General features: G+C 34.8%; 2 protein-coding genes across 2 annotated transcripts; one reads left to right on the top strand and one right to left on the bottom strand.

Moving 5' to 3' along the window:
* Position 1: 1 nt before the first annotated feature.
* On the bottom strand, positions 2–5,626 carry lamp1b (lysosomal associated membrane protein 1b). Its single transcript, XM_067410416.1, has 6 exons — positions 5,347–5,626; positions 4,353–4,558; positions 3,859–3,981; positions 2,848–2,914; positions 2,591–2,755; positions 2–1,348 (listed from the first exon to the last, which is right to left on the bottom strand). Exons 1-6 carry the CDS (start codon positions 5,405–5,407, stop codon positions 1,209–1,211), a joined length of 762 nt encoding a protein of 253 aa, XP_067266517.1. The 5' UTR covers positions 5,408–5,626; the 3' UTR covers positions 2–1,208.
* Positions 5,627–8,089: 2,463 nt separating this feature from the next.
* Positions 8,090–19,148, top strand: cd247l (CD247 antigen like). The gene is made up of 8 exons (XM_067408713.1): positions 8,090–8,281; positions 11,461–11,555; positions 11,647–11,718; positions 13,438–13,488; positions 13,726–13,758; positions 13,955–14,011; positions 14,159–14,188; positions 14,466–19,148. The coding sequence occupies exons 1-8, from the start codon at positions 8,224–8,226 to the stop codon at positions 14,535–14,537; spliced, it is 468 nt and encodes a 155-aa protein (XP_067264814.1). The 5' UTR covers positions 8,090–8,223; the 3' UTR covers positions 14,538–19,148.
* Positions 19,149–19,281: the final 133 nt, after the last annotated feature.

Here is a 19,281-nt window from a genome sequence, read left to right as displayed (position 1 = left end):
TCTCGTCTTTTATTTTTATTTTTATTTAGAAACAGAATCGCATTCCCTTAAAACAACATGAACTTCATAGCAATCAAGGCAACACTTCAATATCCACAACAACTACATTTATGCAGTCATTCCATATGAAGGCCAATCAGAAAGGAGAGAGATTCAGCCGCCATATTATAAAGCACGTTTCTCTCAGTGCACTCCTTTAGTTTGTAACAGTTAACCATTTACCTAGGTCTATAATAGTCTAAACCTACTTCAAGTTATTCAGAACTTCCTGCTGTGTTAGTGTCAAAGTACCCTTTGTCCATCCAGTAGTGCAAAACCATATTTCCTCACTCTAGTAGAATTTCCCTTTAACGCTTCTGAATGAGTGCAAATTCAGTGCTAAATGGATGCAAGCAGGCTATATAGTTTTGATATGTAGTATGAGGGGGAAACTGAGCTATTTAGTGTTAGTGACGGCTATTCTACTCTAGAAAGTGGATATTCCATTTAACATCGGTTTACAGAGTCACTAAGCAGATTTGGAGAGATGTGGGCTAGATGTTGAATTTTTCTTCATTAAAACGTAAATTAACATTTGATTCAAAATTGTTATGCAAGGCTTTGTTGAAAACAATAAATGTTTTTTTCCCTCACATTTGGTGAATCTCAAAAGCTGACCTGTATTTTACAGTGTTTAACTCCAAATGTGAACTTTCAGCTGAAAATCACAAAAGGTAGTCAGGATCAAGATCAGAAAGTAGTGTTAAATATGTAGTCCCTTTTAGACTGAGCATGTAACAGTAACAACATTATCAGCTTCCCTAAATCCTCCTATTTATATAAATAAACGCATGACGTTAAATTTAGGAATATGAGGTACCAAACAGATTGTATGTTTTCCAAGACCCAGATTAAGCCTAAATGTCAACAAACAACAGAGATTCCTCCAGGTAAGAATAATCTGGTTTCTGGAAACAATACCTCAGCATGACCTAGACACCTTAGATTTTGCCCCGTACCCTTGTGTATGCATTAATTATACTATGTGTTTAACATAATCCAACAGAAATCCAGATCCACCTGAGCAGTGGCAGTGTGACACACCAGCAGAGGGCAGGGCAGGGCAGGTTAAAAACTAGGCTGCTGCAGTTGTAGTGTTGTTGAGTCCAGATTAGAACAGAAATCGGTGGTGTCGACACATCCTGGCTTAAAGATTACACGAGGAGGGTTTAGATGGTCTGGTAGCCTGCATGACTTCTGTTCCTACCAATAAGGTAGGCCAGGATCACTATGAGCACTAGAACAGCCAAGGCAGCACCCACAATGATGGGAATCAACATGTCGTCCTCGTCTAACTCACACTCCTCAGCTAGAACAACAACAGCAAGAGGAGGGAGTGGAAAGGGTGGAAAAAGAAGAAAAATGAGAAACGGTTAAAGAAAACAATCTATTTAATCAATCACATCAGAATTTCAGGATCTAAATGAATGATCATAATGTATGTACCTACACAAGGACAGCATTTTTTATTTAATGTTGATTATCACAGAAAATAACATTTATTTTAAAGTGCCCCATTATGCTTTCTTGAAGATTACTTTTCATGCAGTGTGTAACATAGCTGTTTTTGAATGTAAAATGTCTTACAAGTTTTTAAAGATCAAAGTTTTTGTCTCCTAAAAGAAAGAATCGATTTGGCCAAACTGCTAATCCAGTCTCACTTCCATAACATATCAACATAGGTTTGTAACAAATTTGCATAATGCCAGTCTATGTTCTTCATTGGCTGCCCATGAACAACGTTTACTTTGACCCGCCCTCAAACACTGTAGTTGTAGCTGAGAAGCAACAAATTGCAACAGGTCTTGTTGAAAACATTTTCTGTGCATGCGCTTCCAAAGGATGAGGAGTCACACTGAAAATGATACGGTAGCTGAAATTCAGATAATGGGCATTTCGTTTCTGATTTTCTAGACCAAATCACAAGGGACTGGGACATCTGACCAATCGGAGCAGAGGAAGCTCTCGGAAAAGGAGGGATTTAGATAGACTGAATCCATTATTAAGCCGTTTCAGACACTGTGAGAAAAGAGGTGATGTGCAATGTAATTATGAGCAAATGAAAGTGTTTTTTGACCTTGGATACATGCACACATATTCTAGGAGACCTCCAAAACAAAATTAGGAACATTTAAAATACCATAAGTGGGGCACTTTAAAGTTTCAGTTAGTTTGTTTGATTTTATAGTTTCTATTATTTTTTTCAGTTTTAGTCATTTTAATACATCAAGTTGAACTACATGGAGAAAAAAAAAAAGAAAGTTACCTTGGCATCTAGCTGAAATTAAACAAGTTTATTATATTTTATTTTAAGTAACAAAAATGGCTTTCGTTTTAGTTAACTATAAAAATCCTGGATGGGACTAATGTTCTTAGTAGATAAACGATTCTGTTTACTTGTGTGGACATTGTGCAAAAGTTACTAGCTTTATCAGCTGCATGATGTTATGACAACTAAGATTTTCATGCTGCCGATTCTGTGTTAAATCCGGAACATTCCTTGAAGAATGAAAGGACAAAATTGAGAGAGAGAGAAAGAGAAAAAAAATACCTGCTCCAAAATCTCCACTGACGCCGAAAGGTTGCACTTGAAGCTGGAAAGTGTTCAGAGAGAAATCCTGTGTAACGCTCAAGGTCTTCTCCTTCTGACACATGTAAGAATGGCCCAGTGTTCCCACCATGTAGTTCAGAGTGTGATTACTGTAAACAAGCCGCTCTAGGAAAAAGAAAAAAAAAGTCAGCTTTCCAGAGAACTTACCTTAAAAACTACAACTTCTATTATACATGGGCTATTTAAAACAGACTTACTAGCCATATCAGGCAATGCAGCTGACAGCTCCAAACCACTAAGATGATACTTGTTTGATGTGGAATTCTGAAAAGCAATTAAGTATATTCCATATGTGATGATGACATCAGTATGGTCTGGTTAATTTGAGGGGACATTAGAGGAAATAATTAAAGATGCACCGGTCGACCGGCCATAAATCAGAACCGGTTCCGATTTATGGATGATTTTTCGTTTTATTTTGGCCATTCTCTATTCCTTACATACAAACTGCATTGCAATCATTTCCCAAAATGTAATTTGTGTGGAAATATTACAAAGTCTGTAAACAAGACGTTAACACTGGCCAGAGATGGAACACGCTGAAGACAGACCAAAAGAGGACAGCAGATGCGCCAGCAGATACTGTACAAGGCTCACTGTTCGTGATGCCTGAAATATTGGAAGAAAAATAGAAATACTGAATTTAGGGTGGGGGTTTATATAAATGTATATCTGAAGGGAACTGACTGTCTTCAGAAAAGTTTAGATGGCATTTTCTTTTCCTCTTACCTCTGTATAATGCCTATTAAAGTAGTGTTTATAAGCGGAAATATGATAGGCCAATATATTAATGAATAGGCAGTATACTGATCGTTTAACAAAACGTTATAAAGAATGTTTACATAAAGAAAGAGAATAAAATGTCTTAAAAATGTGGCTTAAATGTTGTAACAAGCATTGCTAAACAAGCATTATGTCTTCAATTCATTTATACCCCCAAAGCGGCAACGTATCCTGGGAGTTACAAACATTAAAATTTAAATAAAAAACATGAAATTGTATGATTTATGTCCAGATAAGATAGAAAACAGCAATACATTAATTTTCTGATGTTTCAATATGGTCTTGTCTTTTTTAGGGTGAAAAAAAAATAGGCAACCGGTATCGGAATCAGCAAATTTGCTTGTAAAAAAACGGAATCTGAATCAGCAATGAAAAATCATGATCGGTGCATCCTTAGAAACACTAGAAGGAGATTCGTAACTTACTAAAGAGAAGCTAAAAGTCAGAGTAATGTTGTCCTCAGTCAGTTTGAGAGTTGCAAAGTCTGGCGTGCAGGATCCAGAGACTTTAATCAGGTTTGGATGCAGGTTCAAGACCTCCTGGACAGTCTGAAAAGCATATTTACATTCAGATTATATTAAGGACCAAACATTCTTTACTCTAAATGACTTACAAATCCCTTTATCCCAGCAAATCCCTTTATTTACATAACCAAAAACTTTTAATAATAACAATATATAATGGAAATAAAGATGTCATAGAAATAAAGCATACATGTGTCCTTTTGTCCATTTCAGGTTCCTGTTATAAACTGGGAAATTAAAGGAACGGTTCAACCAAAACTTTTGGGATTATCTACTCACATGCATGTCATTTAAAATACGCTTGTTACCCACCGAACAGAAAAGCAGATCATTAGCAGAATGTTTCAAGCTACTTCTGTCCCACGAAAGTGAAAGTTATATGTGCCATGTAGTACCTTGCCATGAGAGCTTGAAGTAAAGCTTATGTTGAGTTGCAGGCCCATCCGTGCCAATAGACAGACAGTGTCAGTGCTGTTGGTGACATTGTAGATGCCCCGCTCAGGGGGGCCGGGGGTTGCAGGAGAGGCCGGAGGAGAGCTGGTTTCAGGGGCGACCATGGTGGGCGATACATCAGTGGTCAAAGTCTGATGTATAGTTAGAGCTGTAATGAAAACATTATTTTCGTTTAAGGTCTTAGATGATTTGTAGCACTTCTTAGGGTTAAATGTGCACTCAGTAAGTTTTGGTTATACTTTGTTTATTAATTCCAATAATATAAGAGGTTTTAGAATTTATACTGACACCTATTGACCTGGATGTATGATGTTTGTTTACTAACTGCTGCTCCACACCAAACCTGTTTATTTCATTAACGTTATTATTACTAATGTATTATTATATTTATTATTAAAAGCAACTCATCCAATTAAATGACAGGCTGGTCTTTTGACGTCAACATGGTGGCGCCCATGAGGAGGGTCTTCAAATTACATATAGAAAATTTCAATGATATTTGATATTTCTTAATGATTTTTTTTTTTTTAATAGGAAAAAAGTATCTGTGCCCACCTTTCAAAGTGTAGAAGCAGGTAACAACGTAGTCAGATACATGATGTTAGTAATTTTCCGTAACGAAATAAATTGTTTTACATACAAGTCATATCTGTTAAGAAGTAAAAGTATTTTTATCTTTTTAAATAAGTAAATATATGAGTAATTCTCAGCTTTCCTTACACAGCAGGCCTACTTAGGCCAATGAATAGCAGGAATAAACACCATTATTTAAAAGGAAACAAAGATTTTAAATTAAAAAGAAAAATCACGGCGTCCTCCATAAATAACGTTAGATGGGCTTGTTTATTCTTAATAATTAATCAATTAATTAATCAAAATGAAACCAGACCGAATAGTCCTGCTGCCTAAAATACACTATATTTAAATCAAACTTACCCAACAGCAGGCTAAAAATTGCCCCGGTGGGCATGTTTTGTTTGCGGATGATGGGGATCATGTTTCTTGCCAAAGTAAATCAAAACACACTCGATACAAAAACAGATGATACCAGACTGTGCAATCTGCGTCTTCAAACGGGCTCTTCAGATAACTGTCGTGATGGCGCAGACATATACGGTCGGTTTGAGCTGCCGCTATGCCTACATCTACATCTGATAAACGCAGTGGGTCAGGTTTGTTTAGTTTCTCGTAACCGCAGTAGGAAACGCCACCGTCATGTCATGTGAGCGACTGCTAGAATCACGCAACAGCAGCAATGCGCATGCGCATGTTTTTCTTGTTTTTAAATTCATATAATTTATGTGTTGTTTTTTTAACAATAAAAAGACAAATGTTGATTTGATATCAATACTAATAAATTTTATTATACATATTTGCTGTCCTACCTCTCACGCACGACAGTTCGTGATTTGTCACATCATAGATAGCCTATATTTCTATAAGTAGTTTGTTGTTGTTGTTGTTCCTGGATAGTCAGTGAGTAATGAAATAATTTACTTAAACATTTCATTGTGTGACTGACTGAATAAATACAATAGGCAACAGAAAACGACTGCTTTTTGCATTTTATTTTGACATGGTTATTGCTTATTGTATGTTTCCTGTGGCCATTAAACTGTATTTAAACATGGGGAAATATGGTGATAACATATAGATGCTACATAGATTTAACAGCACACATAAGATACCTAGATGAATGATGTAAAGAGCATTGGAATGAGGATGCATGTGACTGAAGTGTCACATTACAGAGACAATTTACAAGGAGGCTAAAGATTTTAGGACCATTCCAGAATGCCATCACAGAAGTGTGATACCTGATCTTTTGCCCTTTTACTGTGTTGCTTGCAATGGTATACTGAAAGAGCCTGATATGATGAACTGATGAAATGAATCGAACACTGGCAGCAATTATAAGGCTGACTCCAGTAAATAGTTCTCAAGGTAGGTTTATTTTGGAAAGTCAATTTATGTATAGACACATAATAGAGACTTTAAAGCTATCAAACTTTTCTAACATTATTATCCAGGATAATATATGGGTCATTGATGAATAATAAAAGTGTAAAATGGAGATATAGCTAATTCATTTTGAAGTTTTATTGCATGTTAAGAAAGAGATTATGTGGTTTTTATAATCAATTAACACTGCTTTTGTCATTTTTTACAAGAGGGACAAAATTTGCCACCAAAAAAGTCTCGGTTTAACCAAAAGTTTCGGTTTTACCGAATGACACTTTTGGTTATACCAAATGATGGTATTTTCAAACAATGCTAACAGGCTGATATCTAGCTAGTTAGTTAGTTAGTTAGGAAAATCAAACATTTTATATTTAGTCAAGTTTTAAAAATATTACATTTTCCATGTAGAGGTCGTACCAAATGACCTGATGTTTCGGGACATGCGTATAAGCAAGTGAAAACATTAATTTTTCAAATAGTTAAGAGAGAGTTAGTTACTTTGCTTCATGACCATGGGGTCCTTTGCAGGCGTCTGAATGATGTCACATCCTGTCACATGATATTGAGAGCATGACTTGACCCAAAATGGTCCCTTTATATTGGTTACTCCAAATGACATCAATGAAATTTATTTTTCCGGACATTCTTTCTCATAACAAATCAAGGACTTCTACACATAATTTTAATACCATTTGTTGATATGTGATGTTATAAAATCATGCCAGAATAAAAAATATATACATTTATTACATTAATATTTTAATCACAAATGAAATGACTGTATTGGCCCATGGACGGTTAAAACCAAATGACCTTTTGACACTTCAAAATCTTTAAAATTCCTTTATATATAGCATAATATAATTAAAACCTTTTGGATTCAATAAAAGAGATCTAGTTGTACTACCTTACATACTTTGGATGTCATGTCTTTGTTTTTTATTATTATTTAGGCCTTTGGACAAAAACAAATGACCTGTCATGTCAGTGGCCCATAGGCCCTACAGTTAATTGAATCATGTGGCATGATGTCGCTCTATATGAAGTACACTGTCACAGTGGAACCTGACTTTAACAGTAAAAAAAATAAAAACAAAGGTGATGTACAATAGCATACATTTAAAATGCACATGACAGCTTGCTTGATCTGACGTTTATGAAATGAGAAAGTATTTCAACGTTTAGTTTAAAATTTGCCATCATTATATAGTTAACCCTTGATAAAAATATATATTCTAACTTGAACTAGTATTGGACTACTAGTGCTTGATAGCAACAGCAGGGGGCACAACATGCACAAACTATCTTTCAACTGTAACTTGCTATGTATTTTTAATAATAATAAAAAAAAAACTTTATTCTTTATATGAATTACATATGAAAAAGTTTAATTATCTCTGTTCTGAATATGTTGCCTGGTTATGTGTTCCCTTAGTTGTTTAAACAAACATTTTGGTGTATAATTTCCTGCAGGGAAAAATTTGTATTCAAATTTGTTAACAGCCCAATGCTGTTATAATGGAAACAAAACAAAAAAATCAACAGACAATGGCTGTGAAGTAACCTGCAATACTGGTGAAAGACATGTAACTGTTAGCGTGAGGGTCTAAAAATACACAGGAAATGCTGGTGAGACTTTTTTTGAGATGAGAGGACAAGAGACTCTTTGGTGGAGGCAGTGGTTGTCATTCACTAGAACAGAAAACCCAGGGCTAGGGCTACTTCCTGTTAGGTAAAAGTTGACACAGTAGAAGCAATCAAAACAGAAAGGCTAAAAACTGCTGCACATCACCTACAGGCCAAGCAACAGGAAGGAACAGCATCCACAGAAATATAGTTTCAGGGAATGTTATGGAAATGAGCAGGACAACCACTATATTGTTCTTGGTCACACATGTGTCCTCTGCAGGTAAAATCATTTATTTTGCTCTTTACATATTTGTTGCACAGGGTGTCATACATCTAGAACATCCAGCGCAGAGTTTTGATGGTTTACTATATAGGTCTCGGTGGTTGTGAAATATGTACTTGTTGTTGTCTGGAGTAAATGTCTAGAAATTTAATATTCAACATTTTTTATAACGTTTTTTTTTGTGTGTGTGTGTGCATATGTGTGTGTGTGCATTTTCTCCTGTAAAGAAAGATTGGGGTCAAACACCTCTTCATGTGGCCATTTTAGTTTCCATGTACAACCAGCAAGGCTTGTAGCATAACAACAGTTTTAAGAGACTTGTGATTGCAGAACAATAAAAGATGCTTTTCAGCAGTGCTATGATGGTTTGTAACTGTCATCTTCATGTTTAAATGTTGTTTCCTGAGATTAAAAAAGGAGGATCCAACAAAAGCAGTTCTAAAACCTACACTCTCCTCTTGCGAAACTTAAAGTCAAAATTGGCAAGATCAGTAAATGGCGGCCTTTCAAAAAGTCTACAACATTAACGATCGCTTAGACATCAAGTTTAGGATACTTTTTATTTACCGAATTTAGTAATGAATTATTATAATAATTTAAATATTATTATTATATGTGTAGTGGTTGTCGTAATTATCTTTTTTAAAAGTTATACTAAAACAGATACAGCAACAAAACATGCATAAACCAATTATGTATTCAGTAATATATAATTAGGCATATATATGGTTACGCTTTATTTTAAGGTATCTTTGTTACACTGATATTATACATTTAAGTACCGAGTAATATTACGTAACTACATGTATAGGATTAGGGTTTAGTTTTGTTTAGGGTTGGGTATGCATCATTTTTAGTTATTAGGCTACTACAGTGACACTGTAAAATAAAGTACATTATTTTTAATTATGGAATGAAAGTTTTATAAAAGTTGAAAAAAAAAAAAGTTTTGAAATCTTTGCAAGTTTGAGGCAACAGAGAGAAAAGAGATATTGTAGACGCCATAACCTTTTACATATATGTTTTATTTTTTAGCCCAAATTCAAATCCACATAGAAATTTCTGGCATTTAGAAAAAATTGCAAAATCATTGAATCTGTTGAATATAATAATCTTCCCTTAACAGCTAATTTTCTTAATTCATCCATTTTGATAACCATGTCATTGAATACAAAACTTTATTTTAGCATCAATAGCTTCTTCAATGTAAATAGGATCTTAAAATTAAAGCACCTTCTTGTGTTTATCGTCATTTTATATGAAGCAAATAAAACATGGTAAGGAATGCATTAGTGATAAATGTATAAAGATTTTATTTTATACGTAGGCCTATGTCTAGACCTATATAATTTTTAATTTGATTATCTCTAAGTCCTTGTTTCATGCAATGAACTTGCAGGGGAAAAAATGAATTTGTGCCACTAAGGCATGTGAAATGTGCATGGTCAGTTTGCTAACCCTCATCCACCAGCCCCCATAAACACCTATTTGATCTGCAGTGATGCAACAAGGACTTCACTGTTTTGAGCTCATTCTTGCACTTAACTAGACCCATGCAAAGAAACCACCGAACTAGATTACACACACACATTTACACAGAGATCACAGAGAGACAGGTAGGAGCTTGGGCCCCTGTTGCCTCTAACAGGAAGGCATGAGTGCAGGGGTTTTTTTCATAAAGGACTGTTTTGTGAAACTCTAAATGTTCTTAATTAATGGAGAAAAAAATTACGGATGAGAGTGAGGAATGAGACTCTTTATTATTATTACTGGACCATATTTCAACAAGCAGTTTGAGATCATAGTACGTGCACATAATACGACGTGCCAGATCATAATCTGTCGACAAAGCTGTGTGCATAAAGTATGGTGCATGTAGCAATTATCTAACCATTATCTACCTATCCGAAACATTATTTATATATTTCAAAAGTAGTGCCGTGGTGGGTTGACTAGACCAATGTTTATTTCTTAGGAGAGTCCTGCTTGCATTACACACTTATCTTTGTCTAATTATTTGAATGTTGTTTTTTATTTGTCCTAATGATTGGTAAGTATCATCAGTGCAGGAATGTCTTGCCATCTTTAAGAACTGATTACAGTTCACATTCATTGATTAAAGTTAAACGCCAAGTTAGATATTGAAGTTTATCCGTATATAAAATGAATCGATCGCAATGCAATATTCGCAAAGTTTTTGGGTGTGGCCCCTTATTTAAGAGGGACAACAATAAATGAATGAAGATATATTGCATGTGAAAACTTTATTAATTTAAATTCAAATGCACTCTATCTCCAGTTTTGTCTGAGTAGCTGAATTTTTGCTCTTTTCACCATTTGTGTTGTGTAGTTATGGCAAACCATGGTGCATATTATTAGATTTTCATATACACATTCAAACTATTTAAAACCACACTTGTTTGTTTTATTAGAAGAGGTATATACTTGTTTTGTGCCCAATCAAGACAGGCTTCAGGAAACATCTAATAATCTCAAACATTGTCTATAGATTTATTTTGGCTTGTTTATAAGAGAGTCGGTCACATATTGAGCTGTAATATCTGATTAAATGTTTCATACATGTGTGCACTGTTAAGACACCATCTATAATACTTAGACTAAGATGCATTACATCCATCTTTGATTGGTTCCTCTAATAATTTCAAGAAGTTTTAACTGGTCTTGGTGGTTTATTTATAAAATTGTAAAGCTAGTTTGCATTCTATTCGTCCAATGTTATAATCAATGAGTTTAAGTGTTATTGGGATGCCCTGCATTAAACCCACATTTAAATATGATTTGCAAGGATTAATATGAGAGAAATTCATTGTATATTAATAAGTGACTCCAGAGACATGAAAGCCTTGGGATAGGGGAATTCTTAGTTGCCTCAAAATGAAATTAACCTCCTAATTTAATTTAAATAAATATATCAAATTTTCTCTCTGTATCATCTGGCAGTTTAGGCTCTAGAGGTGCTCTCTCATAAATGTTTTTTTTAAAATCTCATTTTCTTTTATTCTTTCTTATTATTTAACATTACAAAACCAACTATGCGGGGAAAGGAAGAAAAGGAGAGAGACATTACAAAACCTTGATAAATAAGAAGAGCCGCCAAATGTTTTAGTCGTGTACTTGCTTTATGAAAGTCTTACAATTGTTTGTTCTATTCGCAGAAGCCTCTATGAGCGACCCAACAAATTGCTATATTTTAGATGTTTTTCTCCTGCTGTATTCTATCATTTTCACTGCTCTCTACTTCCGAGAGAAGGTAAGCTGAGTGCATGCACAAATTGTTCCAAGTGAAGAAATTTACCTCACGGTTTTAAATACTAACATGTGTTCTGCCTTGTATGGCTTAGTTTACAAAGGAAGGGCCTGTTCCTCCAGAGACTGCGACCCCGGCCCGTGACCCCAATGAGCCTGTCTATACAGTGAGTTATCATTAATACTTATCTCCCAGGTAGAGGTTCATGTTCAAGGTTCAAATATACTTCAATATGTGTTGACATATATTGCACTGAATGCGTCATTCCTACTATGAAGTGCTTTTTATTTGATAAAATATTAATTTTTAAACATGAAAATGATATTTGTTTTCTTGTATCACAAAGTCAGTTTAAAAATTTTTTTTTTGTTGCTATACATAAAATAAATACGTATTTATTAAGTTACTTCCTTTTACAATCAAAAACGTTTTAAGCAATAACTGTTACTTTCGTTATCTGTTGAGTTTCATCTCAAGCAATATTGTCTTTTTGACACACCTAGTCAGCTATTTTAAAGATTAAAACACTAACCTTTTTGTGATATATTTTTTAAAATGTAAAGGACATAATAAAGTGATAAATAATGGCAATGTTAATGTTTTGTCAAGTTATTTCGATCGTAACAGAAAACATTAGAGCGATCGGGAGAACGCGGTATCTTGTTCAATAGGGTTTTTTTACCTCCAGGTGAAAATATGAGCCCTGACTAACTTTTAATCTAATGTTTGTGGTTAATGAAATGGTTCTGAAAAAAAAAATTAAACAAATACTTAAATGTAAAAACAAATACAGTACTGTGCAAAAGTCGTAGGCCACCATTAGATGTTGTTTTAGCAATGATATATGACCATTTATAATTATTTCTCAGTCTATTTATTAGAATATAACCAGAAAATGCAGTAAATTTGTATGTATGTAGTATTAAAAACTTGAGAGGGGCTTTTATAGGATAAAGAGGAAAGTATTTAGTACCTCCACTTACATACACTACATATAGCAGGAAATGGCTCTCTTAAACCTAAATGGAATGGAAAAGGACAAGAAAACTTTCAAAATCTGATGAGAAGTTTCTTAGATTTTCTTCTTTGAGAAACTGGAAGTCCAGGAGGTCGCACTAAATACTGATTTTTGCTTAAAGATTTTCTTCTCTCTTTTTTTATACATGTTGTGTATATATTTTCTGTCTTTTCTGTTTGTATCAAGATAAAGAGACTGAAAAATAAATATGGATGGTCATTAAAACAACAAAGCTGGTGGTGGCCTAAGACTTTTGCACAGTATTGTATATGTTCTATATTTAGGCCCACCTCCCTTTAACCCTCAGGATAATGCGCACCTTAAAGGGATAGTTCACAAAAAAAAAAAAAAAATCAAAATTAATTTACTCACCCTCAAGTTGCTCAAAACTTGTATTAATTTCTTTCTTCTGCTGAACACAAAAGAAGATATTTTGAACAATCTCGGTAACTAAACAGTATTTTTCCCCCCCCTATACTATGGAAGTCAGTGGGGCCTATCAAATGTTTGGTTACCGACATTCTTAAAAATATCTTCTTATGTGTTCAGCAGAAGAAAGAAATTCATACAGGTTTGGAACAACTTGAGGGTTTATAAATGATGACAGAATTTTCATTTTTGGGTGAACTAACCCTTTAAGGTTTTTCTTTTATTCGCGCCTTCATAACGCGCGCGCGCGGACACACATTAAAATGAATTTCAAGAGATTGGTCAGAGGCAGAGCTTCTGAAAGTATGGTTTAACCCTATATTAAAATATCTACTTAAATTACAACAGAATCATATTTATTTTTTAACGTGACAAAATTAGCACCACCTAACAGGAATGCAAATGTATACTAAACTACGTGCGTGCTGTATTTCTTAGGACTTGGATCTGCCTCAGATGAGTTCCGATTATCAGCAACTGGACAGACCGGTGAGATTATCTTAAATTTTAAATTAATTTAATTTTTAAGTATATTTAAATTAGCCACATGGCACGTACAGCATAGCATGTGTTGTACACAGACATTACTTCATGCCATGATCTCCAATCCTGTTTGTAATATATGAAACATTGTATAAACATGTAATTGCAGTTCTGAAAGAAAAGAAAAAAAAGTTGTTTTTAGATGACTACCTGCTGCATTTACCCAATATCTGCATATTTCAGATTCGAAGACGGGAGCCAGAGACGCATTATCAGGTAAGAACCACTTACGCGTCAAAAAGGATGTGGATCAGATGAGAAACAGATAAAATTAACCAGATGAAGTTGCTTTAATGCGACAACTTTAATCCCTGCTGCCCTCCTGTGGTGGTTTACAGTTGTGCACTTACATTTTTGATTGTTCCTCAGTGGTGGTTTGTTGTGTATTTACTTTAGTTGGTGTATTTTCTAGGAACTGAGAGGAGCAAGAAATGATGAATACCAGGAAATAAGACCTAAAGGAAACAAAGTAAGTACACGAATATAAGAAAAGTGTATGGGTTGTGAGGTATGAGTTGATTTTGATGCGAGTTTCACCCAATAATGAGGCATAATATATTTATGCTTAGTTGGCAAATTAGCATAAATATTAATTTTCTATTTCTGCATTCGGCAGCCTCGCAAAGGCAAGAGCAAACCTGATGAGGTAATGTACCAATTCATTTTAAACACTTGGTTTGATATGTACTGCAAAGGCATTCATACATATTTAAACATAAAAATACCTTATAGTGTATGTATATATACACAAATCTTTTTAGCTAGTGTCTCTTCCCTGTTTTACTCTCTTTGTTTACTTAAGTGTCTGTTATCAGTGTTCTAGGTAATCACAACATTGTACTGCTTGGTAGGTTTAAAACAGACTGCAGTTTTGTGAAAAGCCAAAATTCATCAGTTCAAGTTATTGGTTTATTCCTTTAAAGGCTCGAACAGGGAGAAAAAGAGATGCAGCAGAGGCTGTGGAGATGGAAACTTTTCCCACATCACACGATTAACACACAGCACAAACCCAGGAGCAACTTTTATATCATCTTCCAACTTACAGATAAACTGTGTATCTTTGTTGGATGCATTTATGTCTTGCTAATATATATATATATATATATATATATATATATATATATATATATATATATATATATATATACACACACTGTTCAAAATTTTGGGGTCAGTAAGATTTTTATTTTTCTAAAGAAATGAATATAATTAAGCAAGGATGCATTAAACTGATAAAAAGTTACATTTATAATGTTACAAAAGATTTATATTTCAATTTTTTTGTAAACGTTCTATTCATCAAAGAATCCTGAAAAAATGCATCCGCAAAAATATTAAGCAGTGCAACCGTTTTCAACATCGATAAGAAGTGTCAATCTTGTGCACCAAATCAGCATATTAGAATGATTTCTGAAGGATCATGTGACACTGAAGATTGAAGCAATGCCTTTAGCTTTTCCCAACCCTGGGATAAATAACTTTTTAATAATATTACCGACCCCAGACTTTTAAACGGTTGTGTGTGTGTGTGTGTGTGTGTGTGTGTGTGTGTGTGTGTGTGTGTGTGTGTGTGTGTGTGTGTGTGTGTGTGTGTGTGTGTGTGTGTGTGTGTGTGTGTGTGTGTGTGTGTGTGTGTGTGTGTGTGTGTGTGTTATACATGTATGTATGTGTAAATATAGTATATATGCAAATTTTGGTTGCAATATAGGATTTTGTATGTTAATGCAAGGCAAAAACAAATAATTTCAGACAAATTTTAAAAGGCTATTTAAGAACTAGACCTCTGTCTGGAGAAGTTGGAGACAGTGCTGTTATTTTCTACATATTTTGTACATGTAAAATAGTCAATTTGACTGTGATTACTGTAAAACATAAGGCTTAAAATGAAATAAAATTGATAAACTCACAATGATCCAAAATATGCCAAATATTAAAAGACCAAAGACATGTTAGAATATTAAAACACTTGGAAAATGGTTTAATGATGTTTACAACAAAAGAGAACTGTACAGTTACAGTAAAAGATTATCTTTATATATATATAAAAAACAAACAAAATACAGCAGACAAATGCATCAAATCTACCATGTATCCTGATTCACATACTTATATTCTACACAATCATTCAGTTCTAAGCTACAGCGATGTAGCCATTTAGCGTTCAGTCTTGGGTGTATGTTCGCTTGATAGCAGGCCACGAGTGGCACTAGAGTTCAGGTCTGTAGTGATACTCAGAACCCAACCAATCATCACTATTACAACAGTGAGTTACAGCGTTCTGAAGGAGATATAGAAGTACAATCTACAGTATGAGACGGGGTGAAAAATGGAACACATTCCTTGAGCTTTAGCCGTCGGAAATATGGAAATGAGAGTATAGAGAGGGATTTCTTTTGAAATCAATGACTAAAGTATTATTTACAGTCTTTTTTTTTTTTCTTTTTTTTTACCTAACCTTTTTTTCTTTTCTGTCTTTTGTTTTAAAAACAATGATAAGTTGGGCAGTGAAACTGATATCACATACATTGACACATCCAAAAACATACAAAAATACTATTTCTTTAACCTACAGTAAGACAGTTTTGCAGTTAAATTCCATGCTGTGACAGAAAAAGAGCAACAGATCTAACGAACAAGAAAATTAAAAACGACAAACTTTTTTTCCCCATAAGCATCTCAGAAAAATACCAAAATATACATCTAAGCTTTGGAATTACTGAGGTTAGGACTACTGTCAGAGCTGGGTTCTGTTTCTTAATACACAAGCTGAAGGGTTTGGGAAGGAAGAGGAAAAAGAACAGAGTAATCTTTGGTATCTGCATTTGTAAAACATTTCATATTTGGATATTTTTGCTTTGGGATAGAGCTTATAGTTGCTTTCGACCCTCCACTTGCAATAAAACTATCAAAATCCATCTGAAAAGGGCTGTGTCACACAGACGCCGCCCTTGCAGGATGGAGGACAACGATGCATAGTTGCAAAGCTGATCAAACCAATTGAAATCATGAGAGTGGAAACAGCAAAGCTAGATAAAGACATCGACAGAACAGTGAAACCACGGGACGACGGCACCTAAAAGACGACTATGGAGAGGCGTTGCATGTTTTCTGTAGACAATCATAGAAACAGTTTTGCCTTGCTGCAGCCACAGAGTGGAACTCCAGAGGACAGTTTATCCTGAGCAAGTTGCAGTGAGCCCAGGACATCCTTCAGCGTATATATTAATAAACATCACCCAGCCCGTGAGGGGTTACTTTAAGTCCTTTCCAGAAGCCGTCAGAGCTGTTTTTCTTCCTCTTTCTACTAAACCCCAGCCACTCGGCCACATGCGTGACCGATCGATCTCAAACCCCAAGCTATTGGTTGAGGCAGGGCACTAGGAGAGAGAGTTTAGTCCATACAATCACTTTAAAAGTCTTTGGTTACCACTGAGAAGGTGAGGAACAAGCAGACCCAGAACAAACAGCGCACACTCTGCGAATAATTGTTAGGGTTTCATAAGACGACGATTGTCAAATCATAAAATAAAAAAAAAGAAGCTTTGGTAGAAAATGAATAAGGAACTATAATGTGAACTTAAATTTGTATAAAAGTAAAATATAAATAAGTGGGATGGGCTTCCTATATGCATGCAGCCTTCTGGGTATCCATCTGGTTCCTCACTCCAAACTTAAAAACAGACATCTGCAGGCTTCTGTTATGGGACGCATCTTTTTTTTATTTTTATTTTTTATTTCATCTTTTGAAGTAGATTAAAGCAAGTCTTTACTCAGTTTCGAGTTATAAATGAGGTATACAACAGCTCCTTTACTCAGATCAGCTCTCACTCGGCTCTCTGGTGCATGACCTCTTCTGCAACTATCCTATTTTGTCACTAGACTGAGGGTCTACAGTGGCAAACCCTGCTACAATCAAGAAACTATCCAATCACAAGTCAGAGCATCCACACACGCCAAAATCAAGTGCCAAAATCAGGATCTGCAACGGCTTCAAATGTATAGAGCTGTTGCCAGGTTCAACATCCTTAGATAAATCACATCTGAAACATCTCATGTGCACACAGGTTCGAGAGGATATCATTTACAGCCAAGTGGTCAATTGCATCAAATGATGTATGATGCTTCTTTATATCCACTTAAAAAAAAAAATCCTGTATTTCCGACAAACGAGTCTCGCTAAAAATACACACTTTTGAGATATGACGTCAGAAAAGAACCTCTCTAAAGTTTCATCTTTTAAAGTAATGCACCACTAGCGCCCCCTACATATCAGCTGGAGTTGAGTTATTAGTAAAGCTTTTAACAGGTATCCAACCTCCTTGAATTATACCTACATAATAGGTAGCGACACTTCCAAAATATCACAAAACACAAATAAAACTCACAGCGTTATTTTCATGGTTGATATGCACCGTGAGAGTTTTGACATTGGTGCATGCTCTGTTGCATCATCGTTCACACGTGCGCACACACAAATTCACAACCAAACAAAATCATCTCTCACATCAGCATATTACAGTTTGCTACAATGTGTCAAACTTTCAAATAATAGTAAGGCATAAATGATAAACACAAGTTTGTCAAACTAAGAAAGCCAGTGACGTTGCTCCCTCATGATATACAAAAAAGGCATAAAGTAATTAAATTCAAATGATTGTTAAAGATTGTTAAAAAGCAACATGGCAAATGAAAAACATAAAAAGTGAAAACAACCAAATTTAAAAAATAAAATTAAGAGTAATTTGGTGCTATCAAGTCTGTTACATCAACTAAAGCTGGGGGCTTTGCTGTAGAGCACCATCACAAGCCCCTCCCACTCAAATAAACAACATGTTAATGTGGGCAGGGCACATAACAGCCACTCCCACATCACAAGGGTGTGGTTGCGATTTTTGGTCTTGACTTTTTTTTTTTTAAGAATAGCTATATTATAAATGAAATAATTTTTTGTTTGTTTTTTTTCCTTTTAGTGAATAAGCATGACAAAAACACTACATTCAAACTAGATATTAGTTCAAATATAAAATATGGAGCATCTTACATAAGTGAATATATATAGAAAAGAAGTTCTCTAATCTTGAGTCATTCCTCAGATAAATATATCAGTAACTCCCCACAGTCCCGGCGACCACCGGGTAATGACACTAATGCGCAAAACAACACATAAATCTACATATCCAGAGAGGCTACGTTGAAATTTCCGGACAGAACCAGCGGAATGAGCAGCAACAAGACCCAGCCGCAAAGACAAAGGCTTTTTTTTTTTTTACTTTGGCAAGTAGGATAACAAAATATTCATTACAAGTTAACCTGGACAAACCCTTTAAGTAGTAGTACTTGAAATAGCAGTAGTAGACTTATGTGACATTATTATTATTACAGATTTTCCTGTTATACTTTATAGTTTTGTTTTACACGTTGGTCGTTTGAAAAATGGACTGTTAGAAACAGCTTTTGTACATTCTGGAGTTGACTACTGGTGTCTTTTGCCTAAAGTGAACCTTTCATGTAAGTGCTGCTGAGGTATTTCAAATTATATTACAATAAAACAACTAGCAATGCTAACAAAAAGAATCATAAAAAAAAAAAAAAAAAAAAAAGACAAAGGGACACAGTAACAAATGACGAAAGGGACAATAAGGGGAGATCTCTGACCTCTTTGTGACAGAACTCAGCAATGCTACAGTAATACTATACTGTAATTCTCCCAGAATGCCTGTATCTATTGGTTATTTAAGA

Source organism: Chanodichthys erythropterus, chromosome 14 (genome assembly GCF_024489055.1).
Source record: "Chanodichthys erythropterus isolate Z2021 chromosome 14, ASM2448905v1, whole genome shotgun sequence".
NCBI classification, from domain to species: Eukaryota; Metazoa; Chordata; class Actinopteri; order Cypriniformes; family Xenocyprididae; genus Chanodichthys; species Chanodichthys erythropterus.
This window is presented reverse-complemented; position numbering and strand designations above follow the sequence as displayed.